This window comes from Geospiza fortis, unplaced genomic scaffold (assembly GCF_000277835.1).
Source record: "Geospiza fortis unplaced genomic scaffold, GeoFor_1.0 scaffold1, whole genome shotgun sequence".
Classification (NCBI taxonomy): domain Eukaryota; kingdom Metazoa; phylum Chordata; class Aves; order Passeriformes; family Thraupidae; genus Geospiza; species Geospiza fortis.
This window is the reverse complement of record NW_005054320.1, coordinates 828,561-848,056: the sequence shown is the minus strand read 5'-3', so window position 1 is coordinate 848,056 and position 19,496 is coordinate 828,561. Positions and strand designations below refer to the sequence as shown.

The window sequence follows — 19,496 nt, the reverse complement described above, 5'->3', positions numbered from 1 at the left end:
GAGACAGCCTGCAGGGAAGAGCTGAGCAGATGACTTCCCAAGAATTAGCTCTTGTACCCAAGGCATGTGTTCTGCTCCTGAGGGAATGCCACTGACTGCCAAAAAACCAGCATTGTTCATCCCTTTTGTCACTATAGTACCTATGCAGATGCTCCTTTTCGAACCACACTGAGGGCAGGAGCCTGAAGACCAGAGCTACAAAGCAGTACTTAAGTTCTGTAAATGAGAACAGGTCTCCTGTGATTGATTTCTTCCTGGACCTGAGTGTTAATGTTCCTGGAAAGTTATGGAGTTATCAATATTAGTTATATCCTGCAGGGGGTTTTATCCTACTATACAGCACTTATTCAATTACAAAACTAAATGATATTAAGTAGCTATTCTGTAAAACTATAGAGACTGTCAAATACTAGTGGTGGGAAAAATTACCTTGAAGCTATCATTTGTCTACTTGGCTTGGGCTCCTTTAAGAGCTAATCACTTACAGTTTTACATACAGCTTGGGTACTTTATGCTTAAAGGGTCTATAGAAAGACATAGTGCCAATATAGATTTATAAAACATGTATATGAGGTTTTCCACAAACCATATGAAGATTTACATAAGCTCCATTAACCATGCTTTTAAAGCAGTACCATCTTAAAAATCCCAAAATAGTTTAATTTCATTTTCCCTTTGCATAAGCACATCTTACTAAATTGCAAGGCATCAATGCAAACCAGGGATAGCGATATTCTGTATTATTCCCTACTTCTGAATACACTAATGAAATTCAGTGCTCTTCTGACTGTAATGAAGTGGACTATGAAGCCCCTTGAATTTTATTACTGCTCATTCAAGCACTGATAACTTCAAACCTCTCCCAGTACAAATCCTGGGTCTACTAAAACTTCATCAACAATGTTTATGTTCACAGATCCCTACGGACAGCTGGGCAATGGAAGGCATCATGAACCTACTGCACATCTAAATTTTAGGTACCTACCACCATCTAGAGGAAATACACTGTACTGCCAAAAAACCAGTACTGAAAACTTTTGTGCTATTTAAACAAGTAGCTATCAAAGAAAACAGATGACCCTTAATATCTACTAAACTATATTGCCTGTGCAGTTCCTCTCCCAACCCCCCTGTCAGCTGAAGAAAAAGAGCCCCTTTTAGTTCCAGCAGCTACAACTGGCCTTTCATCTCAGGGAAAAAAAAAAGACTGAGATTTCCTCTTTAAAGAAGGAGAAGGAGAAGGAGAAGAAGAAGAAGAACAAGAAGAACAAGAAGCAGCAGCAGCAGCAGCAGCAGCAGCAGCAGCAGCAGCAGCAGCAGCAGCAGCAGCAGCAGCAGCAGCAGCAGCAGCAGCAGCAGCAGCAGCAGCAGCAGCAGCAGCAGCAGCAGCAGCAGCAGCAGCAGCAGCAGCAGCAGCAGCAGCAGCAGCAGCAGCAGCAGCAGCAGCAGCAGCAGCAGCAGCAGCAGCAGCAGCAGCAGCAGCAGCAGCAGCAGCAGCAGCAGCAGCAGCAGCAGCAGCAGCAGCAGCAGCAGCAGCAGCAGCAGCAGCAGCAGCAGCAGCAGCAGCAGCAGCAGCAGCAGCTGCAGCTGCTAACTGAATCACATGGAACATTGTTAGATCACAGCAGTAACTTTCTCCCTTGTTTATAAGGCTCCTGGGCTAGTGTCAGCAATAGCTGCTCCAACTTCTACTTGTGTACAGCTCGTATAAACATCCCATGATGGGATGCGACGTCCGGTCAGCTGGGCTGGAGAGGAAGCAGGAGCAGGTCGTGACCCTGCTGCCTGTGCCAGGAGCAGCCGTGGCTGCCCCACCTGCTCCCACAGCCCATCAGCCCCCAGCACCAGCGGGATGGCAGGATGGCAGGACTCAGAATGCCAGCTCCCACTGCTCTTCAAGCCACAAAGGAACAGGCTGGCAAAGCAGAAGTGGCACCAGTCTTCAGCTAATTTATGTGAATCCAGCCACAGACAGCAGATCTAAAGAAACAGATATGGAAAACCACCAAATCCTACACAACTACTTACGTGCCTTTTGATTTTGGTGCACAGAAACAAATTAAAACTTGGACTTTTAAATAATTAAAGAAAAAACCAACCTGCATATTTTTACTATTTGTACTTTTTTTTTTTTTTAATCTCTGGTTATTTATTTGGGCAATGATGGCAGATAATTTGTTTTCATATGCAGACTGCAGCAGCAGCTCTAAATGCAAACTTCCAGGGGAGCCTCTGACACTTAAAAGCAAACTAAACACAAGTAAATAGAATAATTTATATGAAAGAGAAAAAGTAAACAAGTGAAAGCAAACAGAAGAGTTCAAGGGCAGATACTAGGTCAAATTGCAATGAGTGCAGGGATTTTACTACCAAAACAATCCGGAAGTGAATATCAGCTATCAATTAGAACACTTTCAAGCCACTCTGTGCCAGCAGAATAGCTACAGGGGCAGTGCTGGTGCAAAGAAAGACACTCTCCACTTCTTATCTGGGCCACAGGGCAGTCTAGTCCTCTAAAAAAGGGTGTTATTTTTTCTGATGGATTTATTTTAGTATTCCTACACTGTTGTTCTCCCTACTGTGCTTCAAAAACCCAGCAGGGAAAATCCTAACACTTGTGCACAGAGAGACTACATTTCCCCTGCCATTTACCTACCAGCTACTCAGCCTGGGCTTTTACACAGTACTGAAAGCTCAGAGCACAGTGTTTTGATATCCGTGAGTGCTTCTTTAGTTGGGTTTTTTTATTCATACCTTCCCCAACCCCATAAAAAAAGAGAGACCTGAGCAGACATGGATCCTTTGCCCATGTCAGTACATAACGGCAAACAAAATTGTTCTTTGGAAGCTCTGGCTGGATAGATCAAGACCCTGCTTGGACAGATCCTTGACTATCCTTTGGACAGGGATCCATACAGAAGGACAAAGTAAAATAACACCAGAACAGGACAGACTCTAATATACAAAGAACTGATGTGTGGATTTTTTTAATATATATCTTTCTGCTTCTCAGAGATCTACAAATCTGCTTATGGCATTTTTCAGACTCTCAAACCAGCGGAAGGAGGCGCTGTCCTGATATTTCACTCTTCTATCAGATAGCTCTAGTAAATGGAGAATGGAGCAGATATAGGAGCAGTACCTTGAGTATAAGATGACCTCAAGCAGGAGGAAAATCCTTCATGTTCAAATATGCAACACACAAAACATCATGCTGTTTTCAAAATCTTTGGAAAAACAGTAAGCAAATTCTCTTTTTGAAGAATTGGAATTTGAAGGAAGTCTTGGTGAGCAAGAGGAAATACTGAGGGGTGAGAATGTAGCCATTTCATCCAAATATAAAACCAGAATGATTATCAGCATCACTGAATACTGAAACAACCCAGTATCTTTCATCCCTCAACACAAATAATAATTAAAACAAAAAAAAAGGGCTGTTCTCTTTGAAATACAAATACGTTGCTTTTATGACTGATTATCTCAAGTTTACAGCATGACTGCCTGCCAAACCTTCTGATAAGAAGCAAAGAAGCAATCACCACTGCACACACAACACACCAGGATGGGAGATTACTGAAAGGAGCAGAGGAATGGCAGCACAAAGGCAGCAAGAAGAGGGAGAAACATGTTTCCCAAAACCTTTGTCCTAAGCCACCCAGCCATTTCACTCACAGCCAGTCCTTCTCACCCTGGGGAGCCCAGTCCCTGCTCCCAAGAAGCTGCAGCTTCAAGGGGACCCAACAGAGGTTTTGGGGAGCAAAGCAGGGCAGGGGTGGACTTGCCTTGACACTCATGGAGGGGGGAGGGCGCACTGCCTGCCTGCCTCTCACACCTGAGCCTCAACACTACAGCCTTTGAGCAGGCAAAGACTTTTTCACATCTTGCAAACAACAGTGGGTATCTTATAACCTACAGTGATGAGTGGAATGAGGAGGAAAAGGCAGACTTCTGTCTGCATAACAGGCTCCTCACCAGCTTGCATCAAGGACATAGGTGAGATGGGGAAAGGGGAGACATCTCACAGGGTTACAGTTCTTTAGCCTAAACCTGCTCATTCATGTGGTTCAAGATGGGAACTGTGGCCCTGCATAGGCACCAGGTCATTGCTAGTGGTCATTGACAGGCATCCCCTTCTCCCAGATTCCCACTACCCCTGCATCCATCTTCCCCTGCATCCATCTTCTCCACGGCTTTTCACCTCCACCCTGCCCAGAAAGTGACTTTTCCTACAGGCTTGCTGTCTGTATGAAACTAGACAGGTTCAAGAGAATCCTATTGCCATTTTGCTCAAAATCATACGATGTGAATTAAGGCACACAAATGTAAAATTAGTGTCTCAAATTTAAGACTCAGGAATACCAACTGGCCCATCTAATGACCTCTGTTTCTATGTGGATGATAAAATATGAACACATGTTAATAGGGTCAGAGAGTCCCAAAGCCACTTTGAAAACCCTTTGGAGGAACTGTTATGTGTTCTTCCAGAGACAGTTTCAATACAAAACTGTTTCAAACACCTCTGTAGGTTCTGAAGACCTTTTTATTTTTCCTACACACAAGTTGTTTCAGTAAACATAAATTACATTTTACTGTCTAGATAATCCCAAGCTGAGGCAGTATGCACTGCTTTACACTGAGTGAGACAAAGAGAGAAACTGCCCCCCTCTGCTGTTCTCCATCTTGGGAAGGGGAGAAGCAAGGATTTTAATGAACATGTTCAGAAAGAAAAAATGAAAACCAAGCAGAAAAACTCTGCTGATGGCTGTTTAGCCCACACCAATGTACACCTGACTCTGCAGCACACAAGGCTGAGCAGAATCTCTTCTTTGCCCACTTATCACAAAACAGTGCCATCATCTAGAACAAAAAGTCCTGCAGGATCCCTGCAATGTAATTTTTGGGTTTTATGTACACAGACATTTTAACACAGCTGCAGGATAACTGAACACAATCTACATGCGTTCCAGCATTTTTCCAGGGTGGCTGAATGGTACTGTCTATCCAAGCAGCATGCTTTTTAAGTGTCAGCTTCATGGACTGTGATAATAAACAAGGTATCTGGAGCATGCTGCATTTGAATTTCAAAAGAGAGCAGCTTATTCTTTGCTGTACCTTCCTGATGGCTAGACCTAGGATGGGTGTTTTGCAAATGCTAAATATCACACATAATTAAGAGTAAGAGAAAAAATTACCAGCCGTTCCATCTCCTGCTCCCGAAGTCGCTCTTCCCTCTGCCTCCGGTGATAGTCCATCAGGTCGTCCCTTCCTGAAATCGAGCTAATGCTGTTCTTCCGCTCTCGCATGGATGTTTGCAGAGAATTTGGTGTCTGTCTGTAACTTTCCAGATCTGGGTCATCAAGTTCCATGGAACTGGTGGAAAGGTTTCTTCGGACAGAGAACAACCTGTCAAAATCCACTGGGGAGAAAGAACTACTGGGACTTGTTCCTGAGAGTCTAAGTCTGTCAAAATCATCAGGGAGATATGGGGAAGAAGGTGCTAAAAGCATTTTTTTAGCAATACGAGGGCTTGCAGGAACACTGAGAGTTGAACTGACATAAGGATTACTCCTGGAGACAGAGTTTACATGTGGTGAAACCCCTGAGCTGCAAGAAGAAAAATTCAGGTAATTATCAGCATCGAAAGCATTCTGAGGTAGATCTTTTTCTCCAAGTTTTTTCCTTTTACTATTACCCAGAGAGCTTCTGGGGGGCAAACTTAATGGCACCAGCTGGTTTTCTGTTGATTTATAAAGTCTGGGTAGGGAACGACTGTACATTCCCATATGACTTAGAGATCCACCAGAGTATTTCCTTGGCCGTGAACCCAGAGTTTCCATCATCTCATCCTTGTATTTCACTGGTTTTATGTGAAGGGCTAGACTGTTTTCAGCATTCATCCTCCTGCCTTGCTTTGGGCTGGAAGGCATGCTGGCTGCCCCAGAATTGCTACCAGGTGAAAGCATCAGTTCGTTCCCCGAGCTTCCATTCCACATAGTCAGAAGAGAGCTTGAGATCTTCTTGGATTCCAGCATTCCTGGGAAGTAGATGTTGTCATAAGATTTATTTCTCTGACTGTACTTTGAGTACTGAAACTTTTCCATGTGTCCAAGGGATTTTTCATTTTCTCTGCTGGCATAAATGTCAAAATCTGTCCTTCCAGAACTATACCCGCTGAGGGATGGAGACATGCCTGATATGGAACCCAAATGCTTTACAGAGATGCTTTTATCTGGAAGATATGGGCTTTCACAGGGGAACTGCTTGCCTCCTTGAATTTTGTTAATAGAGTGCGTATTTTTAACACTGGTGGAAGGATTAGGCTTAATTGGCATAGGTTGTGAAAGGGTTAAATAAGAGCCAGCATAGTCCCCATTTGTTTTAAATTTAAGAGTTGATGAATATTTCTTTGTGTTGAGGTTTTCCATAATATCTTGGAGACTATTTTCAAGGGAATTCGCCACAGAACCCTTTCCCAAACTAGCATTTTGTAATTCCATCTGGTTCTGTGAGTGGCTATAGTCTGCCATAACCTTGCTGGAATCTGTAAAGAAGACCAAATGAGAAAAAAAAATTAGCAAGTAAATAGCCTCTTGCATGTGCATGCCTGCAAAATAATATGAACACTTTTTGCAATAATTACTGTGCTTGCGGTAAATGTGTCTCAGATCACTAAGCAAAGGAGGAGATGCACAATTTTCTCATCTGTTTCTGCAAAAGATGGGAGACTGAAAAAGAAGGGGTAGAGGCACAAAACCATACCAAAATCAGCAACACAACTGGAGAGAGGCTAGACTCTTTCTTTGCTGTCCAATCCCTTGCAGGAGCCTGTGGCTCAGCCTTTATATTCCTGAGCCTCTTGAGATATCCATGAAGTAAGGAAGAATTATTGCCCTAATGTTTTACAGCTGAGGAATGGAGGCACAGGGAGAATATACAACGCAGACAGCAGAGTAAAGAACCTAACTCAGGTCTCCCAGGGCCAAAGACATAAGACACTGCTGTGGATCAGCTCTCCCTTTAATCTGGGCAGCTAGAGCATCTGAGCCCCAACAAACTAGCGAGCTCAATTTAAAGCTCAGTAGGAGTTTGTTACCTTTTTGCTTAGTGGATGGTCCTGCAAAGCTTAATGGGAAAGTACAAAACCAAGTCACATTTTTCAAGGTGTTTCAGCTTATTGCTCTAAAAATACAAGGCTGCAACTACCTCTGCAAAGAACACTTTGGTTAAAAGATAACCTTAAGGAAGCAGAATGCTAGGTTGCATGACTTCATTCAAAACAACAAAACCACATGACTATTAAAAATACTGCTGAGGGAAAGGTTCCAGATTCTAATTATTTTGCAAAAATCTAATTTATACTCAGGAAGAGAGCACAGACCAAAAAAGCCTTTGCTCTGCTGGATGTTATTGTTCAACAATGTATCAAGCTCTAGCATACAGTTCTGAGCTCCACTTTGCCAAAAGCAAAGAATTCAGCTCCTGACAGTGCCAGTTACTGCAGGAGATAAACTGGACCCCCAGCAGATTTGCACTTAGACCACAGCTGATGTAGAAATGACATCATTAATATTTACAGCAGCTCCTGGTTTGCACTAGTCTACACCTAAAACTCATAAAGCGCTCCTGAGTCAGTTACTGAAGTGCCAGCAAGAGTTTTTGAAAATAAAAGCCAAATCTGGGATTTACTCTTGGCTCGGTCACATTTCAGCTATGACTTCAGCTTCCTCATGAGAAACTGAATTTCAGCTTGTCACTCAGAGGGAAAATCTAATGTGTAAAGTGCCCTTAACGTCCTCAGAGGCAGTACTTTAGTCCAAGTACTGCTTCAGGCAATTACATGAACTAAGAGACGGAATTTGGGACTCCTGTCCGCCACCAGAGCTCATATGACCTGGTTTCATTGAGAATCACTAGGTTCAGATCTTGTGGAAGGTGGCAATGCATTCTTCACAGGGGTTTCTGGGACCTTCCTTGCTGATAAGGCACAACGCTTTGGAATTCACCACTGTCCAGAGCATCAGCAGTGCTCTGCCGCCCAGGCTTCCCCTGCACCACCAGGCATGCAACAACAACTTCTCCTTGGTTATTAAGGAAAAAAACCATAAGTTTGAGAAAAAAGGTAACCATCACTACTAATGGAATAGAATAGGCAGAAGATAAAAGGAGCCAGCATTAGGGAACACAAACACAAAACTCAAAGTAAAATACAATACCTTCTTGACCACAGTGGACCTGGTTAAGCTGTTGTTAATTACAAGTTCTGGTAGCGGCCAAAAGCATTAACTTGCACCTTCAAAACTAAACCTCAAGCCTACCACTGCACAGAATTTAATATTTTTATGCTGGCTGTAATTATGGGATTTATATTATATTTATAATTTTAACACACTCATTATGATACAACTATCTAAGCTGCCTTTGAACCAGTGAGCTCACAGAGTTCTCCATCACACCATCACCACCTTGAGCAGTGAAACTGCCTTTTCTTATATTGTGATATTTTACTTGACATTTTTTAGCTATTTTCATAAATTTTGATAACAGCAATGATGAATTTAAAATGAACAAAAGGATAAATGTGACCCAAATTCAAAAGAACTCTTGACAGGACAAGAAAACACCATCTGGATAAATCAAGTATTCATGATATTAGTGGTGTTTTATGGAAAAATATGTAGAATTTATTTAAGAGCCCAGATGTAAAACACAATGCATATGCCTTTTATACTTAACCTTTCATTGTGGAACGGACCCTAATTACCATCTCAGTCTCACTTTCTCCTCACCTCTTCCAAATCTCTCTTAAAACTGAAATCTAATTTCATTTGAAAATTTTACTGTCCAAACCTTAACTAACACAGCTAAGTTCAAATATTTTTGCAGAAATTTCACTGGCTCCTCTATAAATAGCTTGGCAGACATATGAATAGGACATTAATAATTGTTCATTATTCCCTTGCAACAGCAGTAGGACACATTTAATCCTTCAAAGACTGAATGCTTTAGCCAAAAAACAAGTTAGCTCATGGAAACTTTAATGCCTGTTCACCACAGGGAAGCCGTGAAGGGTTCATTGTACTTGAAATCCAAGCAAGTACAGTAAGAAAAGGTCACAATACCTTCATGTAGCCATTCCAGTTCAGCTTTTCTCTACTATCCCTAATGTCAGTTCTTCTGTGTTTTTGCTTCCAGTGCCAAAGTGTCCACAGTCATACAGTTAAATCCCAACTGGACGACAGCACATGTTTAAGTAAAACATAGCTGCTTCCCACCAACCATATCTTGTTTGTTTTGTTTATTTTTAGGGTAATGTTTGAGTAGAAACTTGATGAATATCCCAGGATGTGTTACACATCCTGGCTGATGCTGTCTTTGCGTGCATCTATAGAGACTGAGGATGGGAGCTTCAGCTTGTGACATGTCCTGAACCCATCCTGCATCCAGGTCAGACCCAGTTTTCATGCTCAGCACAAGGGTCCTCTGTTTAGCAAAGTATTTGCTGCCTGGAGCTACAGAAGGAAATTCTTCCTTTTTTTTTTTTTTAATTTTCATTTTCCCTCTCTCATTCCTCTTCTTCCTTTCCCAAGTTGTTTAGCTGGGTGTCACTGATATCTATTCCAGACAGGCATTAAAGTGATGAGGGAGAGTTGGCTGTCTGTAGCATATCCAGCTGTGCCTAGTTCTGCCTGGTAAATGGAGTTAGACATGGAATAAGAACAGAGCACTGATCTTATCCATGTGTCAAGAGAATTAAAGGACCAAAGTCAATTAGAAATTCTGAAAGATCTCAGTGCATTACAAATAAACTTCATTTTAATTGATTACCTGATCCAACATTCTGGAAGGAGGAGAGGTTACTTCTGTTTGGCATCATATTTCTCTTCTATTGGATGGTTAAAATGACACTAATTTGAGTGAACCAGATAGATTTTGACCTGCAAATAAAGTAAAAAAAAGGAAAAAATCAGCATTCTGTTAAGAAGTGTATCCTGGGAACATTTTTCAAGTGCATAATATAGAACACAATTAGCTTTTCTTATGGTAAAATTTCCAGAGACAACTCAAAGAGAAATATGTTAAAAGATATTTAGAAAGGACACTCCACATTTAATATGGTGACTGTGAAAAAACAAGTGCCAAAACCTGTCTGCAGCTGGTTCATCCTTTTAAAAGTATATATAATTACTTTTCATAACAAGCCATTATCTATGATCCTGACTCTGTACAGGCAGTTACTAGACACACCTCCTGAGTTTTGTCTGTAATCCTGTGGCTTCCTTAAGAAATCACTAACAAGGTTTCACTTTGCTGCTGAAGACTTTATTTGGAAAGCTCATAGACCAAGTTCAGCCCACGCAACACCAGCATCCTGCAATCATGAATAAACCTATACAAAACCAGGTATGTGATCCAAAACAAAGAAAATGTGTTGGTATGTAGTGATTTTTGAGTTTCCAAAGAAGCCAGACTATGAATGCAAAGGGAAACTTGAAAGTTTATTTAAGATCAAATTTAAAAATTGATATGGCTACAGGAGAGATTTGGTTTAAAGAAATGCAAAAATTGAACCCCAGCCACTAAAAGCTAAAATTAAATCTAAATCCAAATAGAAGACCTCTAGTGAGTTGCTTTATTAACAGATTTATTTATTTTTTATACACATCTGTTTTTAAAAGGCCGAGGAAAAAAAATTTTTAATTGCATCAAGTGACAAAATTAATGATGACCATCTGTAGGTCCTCTGGGCTTAGCTCTGGACAAGCAAATAGAAACATGTCAGAAAAACAAGTAAAGAATGGAGACAGATGTCTGGGCTGTCTAGAGACAAGCCACCTATTTAATTAACTGCAGTCATCACAGCCCCAAGACTTCAGGTCTGTGGTGCACAGACTTTCTGTGCTATGCTTTTTCATGTTATACTCTTGGGAGGACAGGCCTGGGAGAAGGGAGCTGGCTGCTGATCTTTGCGGAGGGAGGCTCCTTCTCTCTGACCTCTGGCTTTTGCCTCTCCTGCTCCCCACAAGCTGCTCCCCCAAGGGAGGCCAGACCTTTCCCTCTGTTCACCCAGGGATCCCCTTGTGCTGGCCTTGCTTTGCAGTGCTTTTTATTTCTCTGTAGAGGTCATTTCTCAGTCCTAAGGAAAGTTTTAACCCCACTGTGCATATTCTGCCCCTCACAGCAAGATGCAGGTTCCTTTAATATCACATAATCCACTGTTCCCTGAAAATGGCACTACTGTCCAAGGAACCAGAGAACAGGAAGCCCCCCAGAGCACTGCAGCTCCTGAAGGGACTGACCCACATGTCCAGGCTTTCCAGCACAACAGGACTGAAATTCTCCAGAGCAGCTGATGGGGAAGAACCTGGACAGCAGAGAGCTTTTCAACCCAATTTTCATCCTCAGAAGGTTATTTTATTGACATGAGACATTTACCATCATTTTTACCTCATTTGTCTTCCAATCCATTGACAGACCCCTTTGCTAGCTCCTTCCAGCTTGCCACAGATCCTCCCAACTCAAAGCCTGCACAGCATCCCAGGCACCCAGCTTTGCTGGAGCGGGGCTGGGGACTGCCCCTGGACCCCAAGCACAGCTGCAGCCACAGGCAGCTGACCCCAGCAAGAGGTGACAGTGGCTCTCCCACTTGTCTGCAGACCAAACACTGAAGGATCATGACACAAATCCAGTAAATATTGCCACTATGTTGACACCTTGGCATATTGCTTGTGTTATCTCTATTAAAAATACTGCATTTTGTGCCCAGAGGTCCCCAGAAAAGAACCAAAAATTTAATTTTTCAGGCCATGTTCAACTTAACACAGAAAACTAGTGACACTCAACATTTCACAGATGTCTGCAACAAAGATGTCACCGTATCATTGAACAGAAAAACAAAACAGGGAAAACTTGGAATTAGAAGACAGAACAAAGGGTTGGTTAAAAAACAGGAAGATTCATTGCATTTCCCATGTCTCTGATTTATGTCCCGTGATTTATGGTAAAGACCACCAAAAACCTCATCCTTCCTATCTTGTGAGATGACAGCTACCACTTAATCAATGTGACAAACTCTCCCAGCTTTATATGCTGATTAAGGAGAGCACATCTCAAAGGGAAGGGTTTCTAGGCAATTAAAAGTTAAATCTTTTATTCAGTTTGGTGAATACTTGGATTTTTAATAACCTTTTTTAAGGTTAAATATTTATATGGTTTCATTTCATGTTTGAGAACTCATCACACATTGTAGCATCCCACAAACTCTCCCCTTGGTCAATCCCCAAGCCCTCAGCCCTAGAAACATCAGTAACTACTCACCTTAAGAGTTAGTCCTCCTGCGGGAGAAAAACAGACTCCCAAATGGACCTTTTGTGTTACAACTTTCTCTGGTTTCTCCTTCCCCTGTCCCCTGACTGGCTTGGCATCCCTGGTGGCCATCCTCCTTCCCCTGGAGGCCAGTCAGTCCCCTCTGCCCAGCCCTTAGCTCTGCCCCCCACCCCTTCCTCGTGATAAGCTGCCTACTCCATGTGGTTCGCTCTCTTTCCCGTTGGATTTCCCTTCAGCGACTGTATTACTCTGCTGGAATAAAACCTTGCAAAAGAGCCTTTCTTGCCTCTGTTGCTGAGCCAGTTGCAGTGAGTGTTGAGTGTAGGTTTGACTGCATTGCCTGAATGTTAACTCAGCCTGCTTTTTGACAGGAGAGGTTTGTTGGGAACAAGAGTTAGGCAGCAGCACCTACCATTCTAACACCTGTATTTTTTAACACATCTCCTTTCCTAGACGATGAGAGATCAGAGAAGTCATCACTTAGTAATAATTGGATTTGAAGGGGAAAAGAACTTTTTTAAAAACTTTCCACTGTGAGCAAAACCAAGAAACAATGAGTGAATTAATGAGCTAATGTAACAAACACCTCAAAATCCACAGTATATCTGCTCTCATGAAATCATATTCTTTTCGAGGAGGTTATGCAGGACCTCCAGCAAGGCTGACTCTTGTTACAGAGCACATGCCACACTCTGCCTTGTCTGGGAAGAAGCAAAATTATTTCATCTGGGATTTACAAAGTCATCTGAAGTGAATGTATACAGCATTACCAATCATGTTTCATCTCTACAGTGCCCAGGCCAAATTAAGTTTTGTTTCAATAACAACCAGAAGAAACAGTGATTCACAACTCAAGCAGAGAGTCAAACAGAGGATTCCAATTTTAAGATATTATAACACTGGGTGGCTTTACAGTAAGAACTCCTTTCCCTTGTGCAGTGGTTTAAGCCCAGCTGGCAACTCAGACCCTGCAGCTGCTTGCTAATACCCACCCAGGATGGGGGAGAGAATCATAAAAGAGTGAAAACATGTATTAAAATAATGACAGTTTGATAGATAAAGAAAAAGTCATGTACAAAACAAAGCAAAATAAGGAACTAAACTCCTAGGAAACCCTTCTTGTCCCAGCTTTATATGCTGATTATGATGCCATAGGATGTGGGATGTCCCTTGGGCCAGCTGTCCCAGCTATGTCCCCTTTGAACTTCCCATGCCCCCTCAGCCTCCTCACTGGTGTGGCATAAGAAGGTGAACAGTCGTTGACTCAACAGAAACACTACATAGCAACAACTGAAAACACCGGTGTGCTATCAACATTATTCTCATACTAAATCCAAAACCCAATGCTGTAGCAGCTAGCAGGAAGAAATGAACTGTACCCCAGCAAAAACCAGGACACTTTATTGTAGGAGCCAAAAGCTGCAGTTCAACCAAGCCACAAGTACACTACCTGTGTACACAGCACTTCCCAGCATTTCATCCATAGATTTAGGGAGAAGTTTTCCCAGCACATAAGCTTCTCACCTATTCTTTACTTCTGCCGGGGCTACCTACCTCCCTTTAGCAGAGTCTGCTCTGGCACCCACTTTGCTCTTATGTTACCAATCAAGAGGGTTGCAGTGCCTTAGCCATCATCAAGGCCCTTCTCTGACTGATAATAAACAGTTTTAAACAAAACTCTCAAACTTGGCCATCTATCTTTTAAGGCTTTTTTGCTCTTCATTGTTTTTTCATTTTCAGTTTCTCGCTGAGCATTAAAAGTGTCTCCCTACAGCTCTTGGAACTTCTACTATCTCTGACATTTCTATTCAGAAACTCCTACAGCAGTGTATTGCCACTCTTGGAAAACAGATGAAACCCCAGCTGAAGGAGGGTGAGGACAAAAGCCATCACTGGCACCGCCTGCACATCATTAGAGTTTCATTTGTTCTGCCACAAGATCTTCAAATGATTAGGGTCTGTTTCAACTATTCCAATAAAAGACATATTGTTTTGGAAGCAAGAAAGCCTCTTGAATTTTCACACTCTGAACAAAATTTGGTGAATGAGTGCTAATGGCTTCAGCATCTGGAGATTTCATTTTCCCACAGTATAGCATGCCTACGTGCATAAACAGACTGTTCCATCACCAAGCTCATTTACCTTTTCCCTGTGTAATCTGAGGACAATGTACTTACTCCCGATTAAATCAAACCTGGTTTTATTCCTGATTAAATCAAACCTGGTTTTATTCCTGATTTACTCTGCTTATTTTACAAACAAAAGTCTTGATAGGCTCAATGGCAAAGTAAAACTCACTGGAATCTACTGTTCACCTCTGAAACAGTTATGTGGAAATCCACCTTTCCCCAAGCCCACTGTCATACTAAAACAATATATTCACAGAAGGGCACTTGCATAATTTGGTGGAGATTCTGTACCCATGAATGGACACATCTTTATGAGACAGCAAAGTTATCTCTGCCAAAAACTGGACAACTCAGCCAGGCTGTGATCCAAAGGTTGCCATAAACATCCTTCTTCATTTCCTCCTCCTCCTACCCCACAACATAATACACTAGACCCCAAACTACACCTAATTTCTGACCAGCATAGTCCTGAAATCCGTTCAGTCCCTGTCTTTTCAAGATATAAATCCTGCAACACATAGGTCTTTGCATGCAAGTGAGCATAAGGTCTGCTTACAGGCATTATTTTAGTTTCTAAAACTCACAGCTTGGCACCTTCAGCAACACTCAAAAATTAAAAATCAAATATCTGTGAATCATATTTCACTAAGTCACTCCCTTGCAACCCTGCAGGTTTCCGATGTGGAAAAGGGAGTGGCAGAGGAAGTCGCTCTTATGGCTTACCTCTTTCTCTGAGAAATCATCATGTTGATACTGGAGAAGAAATAAAATAGTGCAACAGAAAACACCCTGAGTAACATTATCACACTCATAAACCACATATATTTTACTGTAACAACCCACATGACTACTCCAAAAATTGCACTTAAATATGACGTTTTTAATTACCCTGTCTTACTGTTATAACATGTTTCTCTCCTATTTGATACGGATTGATGCTGCAGGCATTGCCCATCAATTGCTCTTTCCAATAGATGGACATAATCATTTTAATCAGGTCACAACAGCTGACAATTTTAAATGTGCATCAAAAATGAAAACATTCATTACCATGTAAACATTAGGCTGGGTGACTACAAACTGAGGGTAGAGCCATTGACATGAGACACAAATAAAAATGCTGGGGAAAATGCTGAAGCTTTCTAACTTTTGTGCCATAACATAGCTACTCTTACCTGAAAATGAAACTGTCAAAGCACTGATTTCAATGAATCTAAACTAATTCCCATGCATTTGGTAAGACAAGATATTAGACCACCCACTCAAACAGCATTACTTTAGTAGACATCACTGCCCCTCCTTACCTTAGAGTCACACTAACCACCGTTTCACCTGGAATAGCTCACTGAGATAAGTTAAAGGAAGAAGGAGGGTTAATCCTTTTCTGCTGGAACAAAAGCCCCAGACAGGTAGAAACATACTAAAAGAGATTTCTGTTAAAACTGAACTCCTTTCATCATGCAGAAAGACAGGGTTGACAGAGGACAAGCCAAACTCCAGCCATACTCATCTTTTCTATTTTGGTACTACCTTTCTTGTAGTTAAATTCCAGAGTCAGTTATCTGACCCAATGACTGTATCATCTCATGACAGTAGTGACAAGCTCCCTGGTATCATTCTGATGCTATTTCATAAACTCCTTTGCTATTGAAAAGTTGAGTATGCTCAAAAGATTTGCAAACTGAAACTTTAAAGTTTCACACAGAGATGGCAAATCAAAAGCTCTGCTGGTGGGCTGTGACTGCTTACTGTGCAGACTAAGAAAACCCAAACCAAACAACATAGCTGGTGTACAAATAAATACATTTAAATACTCTAGACCAATATTTCTCATTCCTGAAGCTCAATAAATACAGACTTTCTTCATCTAAAATTTCAGGAAGGGTATTGAGTGCAAAACAATTATGTATCCAAATTCATATCATGCAGGAGCAGAAATTCTGTCTGTACAAGAGCAGAAAGACCTTAAAGGGAAGTTTCTCTGTTCCCACCCTACTTGACATGACAAACTTGACCCTAGGGCACCCCTGACAAATACAATAAGAATAGGTAGGTAAGGCCCAGAAAATCTAAGCAGATAGAAAAACTAATCAGAACAGCTTCATCCATTCTTACTCTTCTTTCTTCTTCCATGTCCTTACCATTTTTCTCCCATCTATTGCATTTTTCCCCTATCTATTGCATTTTCCCACTCTCAGGCAACCTTTGCCCGTTGCTTTCTCTGTGCTCTCTCTCTGCTTTCCTCTGTGCTGATTTTTTTCACTGCCACTTTGTGCCCGTCACTTCCTTCCGTTAATCAGTTCTCTCCAGTGCCCACTTACTCTGACAGCTTCTGTCTCTCCTGTTTTGCTCATCCTTTTCTCCTCAATTTGTCTCCTTCCCGGGATGTTTGCCCCATATTTTCAAATGTCCCCTCTAGCTCTTTAATCCTTCTTCATTTCCCAGCAGTCTCAGGGCAGCAAGCATGCCCCCTGACTAAATGCTTCTCATCACACATGCTTGGCAAACCCCACCATGGCAGTGACAGCTCGAATGGCACCCGCTGTGGCTGCTGTGCTGCCAAGCCATGAGTCTGCCTGTGCTAACAGGGGGCAGTATTTATCAGCCGGTCCCAGGACTGTGCTCCCTCAGGCGAGGCACAGAGGTGCTACATCTGCAGTTACACTATTTACTATAACAAAGGAAGTTAAACGAAGTGGTTCACTTAAAAACTGACTCCACCTGCACAAGACCCGAGCAAGGAAAAAACCCTCAATCTTGGTCATATTTATGCAGTTCACTCTACACTGTAGACTCTGGAGGACCTTCTTCTACGGGGGAAAAATCCCCTTGGATTTCTGTGGCATCTTGGATGTGCTCCACCAGTCTAAAACAAATCCTAAATGAACAGCACCTGCTCAAAACACCCAGAACATAATTTTATAGCTGCTTGTTTAATTCAGTGGGAAACACTGTTTGCCTTGCTGGCAGTTATTACATACCAGATTTAACCATTCATTTTAACAAATTAAAATAGAAATAATACACAGTGAATACAGCATTAATCTCTTTATTAACAATCACCAGCACTTGCCCATAACTACTTTGATTAATTCAGCTTTTCTCTGGATCTTCAAGTGGAAAAGACAAAAAAGATCTTCCCATTTAAACATCTTTCGTCCTTCTTATCCAATTCCAGCCTCAAGATGGATCAGCTACCTTTACCTCACCCAATCTCCACTTCCTATCTAAACCCAAAATACTTTAAATTTATTCATTATGGGCTTTGTTGCTTCACAACAATAGTCAAATGATGCCTTTGACTACTTCCAAGGATATGGTTGATAATAGCATCTGATAAGCATAGACAGTAACTGATATGAAAAAAAAAATGGCCACTCTTCCTGCCCTGGCTGAGGGCAAAGATTTCCATTTCCTCAGTAAAAAGAGACACACTAATGAGTTGATTTAGCATTTGTCAAAATGGAAGCAGAATAAATTACTGATGTATTAAAGGAACCGTGTAAAATGAACAATATAGAAAGGGTAGGATGTCACTACTTGACAGCCCTAAAAGTATCTCCTTTTCTGTAACCTGCTTAGTCCAGACTACCCCTCCCCATGACAGCAAAGGCAGCTTCCTGAGATAAGTTAACCCTCCTTCTTCATTTAACTTATCTCAGTGAGCTCTCCCATCTTCTCATCACTTAAACTCCTTTCTTTACTACACTGCTTCCTTCTACTGTGGGAAAGCAAGCCCATCCTCCTCACCCTTTGCATTTCCATTCTATCATGCCTTACTTCCTCCTATCTCTGATCCTTTCCCATGTTAATAACTTATTTTTGAGGACATTATCCACAAGAATATGGAGAATGCAAAAACTAGAAAGTTCACTAAACATGAAAATCTGCAAAAAAGGTTGCTCTTGTGTCCCTCTTCCTCCAAAAGAGAGTGAAGGTGTGGCACAAAAATGAAATATTCTCCATGTTCTGACCGGCAACATGTTCACTCAGATGCCCTGAAGATGCAGACACAGAGGATTCGGGCACGTGCAGAGTCAAGGCACAGAGACAAGATGACAGGTTGACAAGATAAGCACTTGGGGGAAAAAGGAACTGGTGACAAAAGCCATGTGTGTGAGATCAAGAAAGCACTCAGTGGCAGGAGCAGAAAGCCATCTCTTGAGTCTTTATGTAAGCGCAGATAGTCTATTTACACTTCTGGACATGGGTAAATTCCTCCGGCAGCTTTGGGGCAGGAGAAGGAGCGGGGACCGTAGTTTTCAGCCCGCTGCTCCGTCTGATCGTGGGCAGACATCTTCCCAAGAAAAGCTCTGATCTCCAAGCTGAACTCACCACCGAGCGCGGGGCTCCGGGCGCCGCCGAATCCCACCCGGCTGCTGACAGGGCTACACGAGGGGGAACTTGGGAGCTCTGAATCTGTCAGGGGAGATGGAGCCCAAACCCCCGATTTCCGTCCGCAAGCCGATCCGCCGTAACGCCGGGTTCCTATCGCTAAACTCCAGCGATGCCGCGTATATGGCACCAGCCGAACAAAGGATCGCGGACAAAGAGCCTTGTCCCACGTCTTCCCCTCCACCAGGTAGATTATTTACCATGGAAAACCAAACCAAGCAAAGCCAAGCCCCGCCGTTCCTCCCTTGCTTCCTCGGACCTCGGACGGATGTCCCCAGCGCCCCCGGAGCAGAGGCTTTGTTCGCCAGCGGGGACGCGGCAGAACCGGGGGAAACACCCGGACAAAGAGGGAGAAGCGTCTGACAACGAAAGGGATAGGGAGGAAGGGAGCCCTATCAGCTGCGGGGTCCCTGCAGAGCCGGGCGGCAAGGAGGGACTCCACCGCCCTCACCCGTCAGACGTGCGAAGGAACGGGAGGCGGGGGAGTGGATGGGGGTGATGGTGGCACAAACTCCCTTAAAAGTAGCCCAAAAAACGGAGACGGCTGCAAGCAGCTGAGCCGGCGTCAGCCCAGGCTCTGCGTACCCGAGAGGGACCCTCTACCCATCTCCGCGGGGCCCCGCCGCCTCTTTCCATCCTGGCGGCCCC

General features: G+C 42.7%; 1 protein-coding gene across 6 annotated transcripts in view; it reads right to left on the bottom strand.

Moving 5' to 3' along the window:
- Positions 1-19,496, bottom strand: part of PHLDB2 (pleckstrin homology like domain family B member 2) — an 82,823-nt gene that overhangs the window by 45,090 nt on the left and 18,237 nt on the right. For all 6 annotated transcript variants that reach the window (XM_031056612.1, XM_031056616.1, XM_031056614.1 and 3 more), the window contains exons 2-3: positions 9,826-9,935; positions 5,193-6,541 (exon numbers count right to left, since the gene is read on the bottom strand). In XM_031056612.1, the coding sequence (XP_030912472.1) occupies positions 5,193-6,541; positions 9,826-9,874 (1,398 nt within the window). In that variant the 5' untranslated portion in view covers positions 9,875-9,935. The remainder of the gene's footprint in view (positions 1-5,192; positions 6,542-9,825; positions 9,936-19,496) is intronic.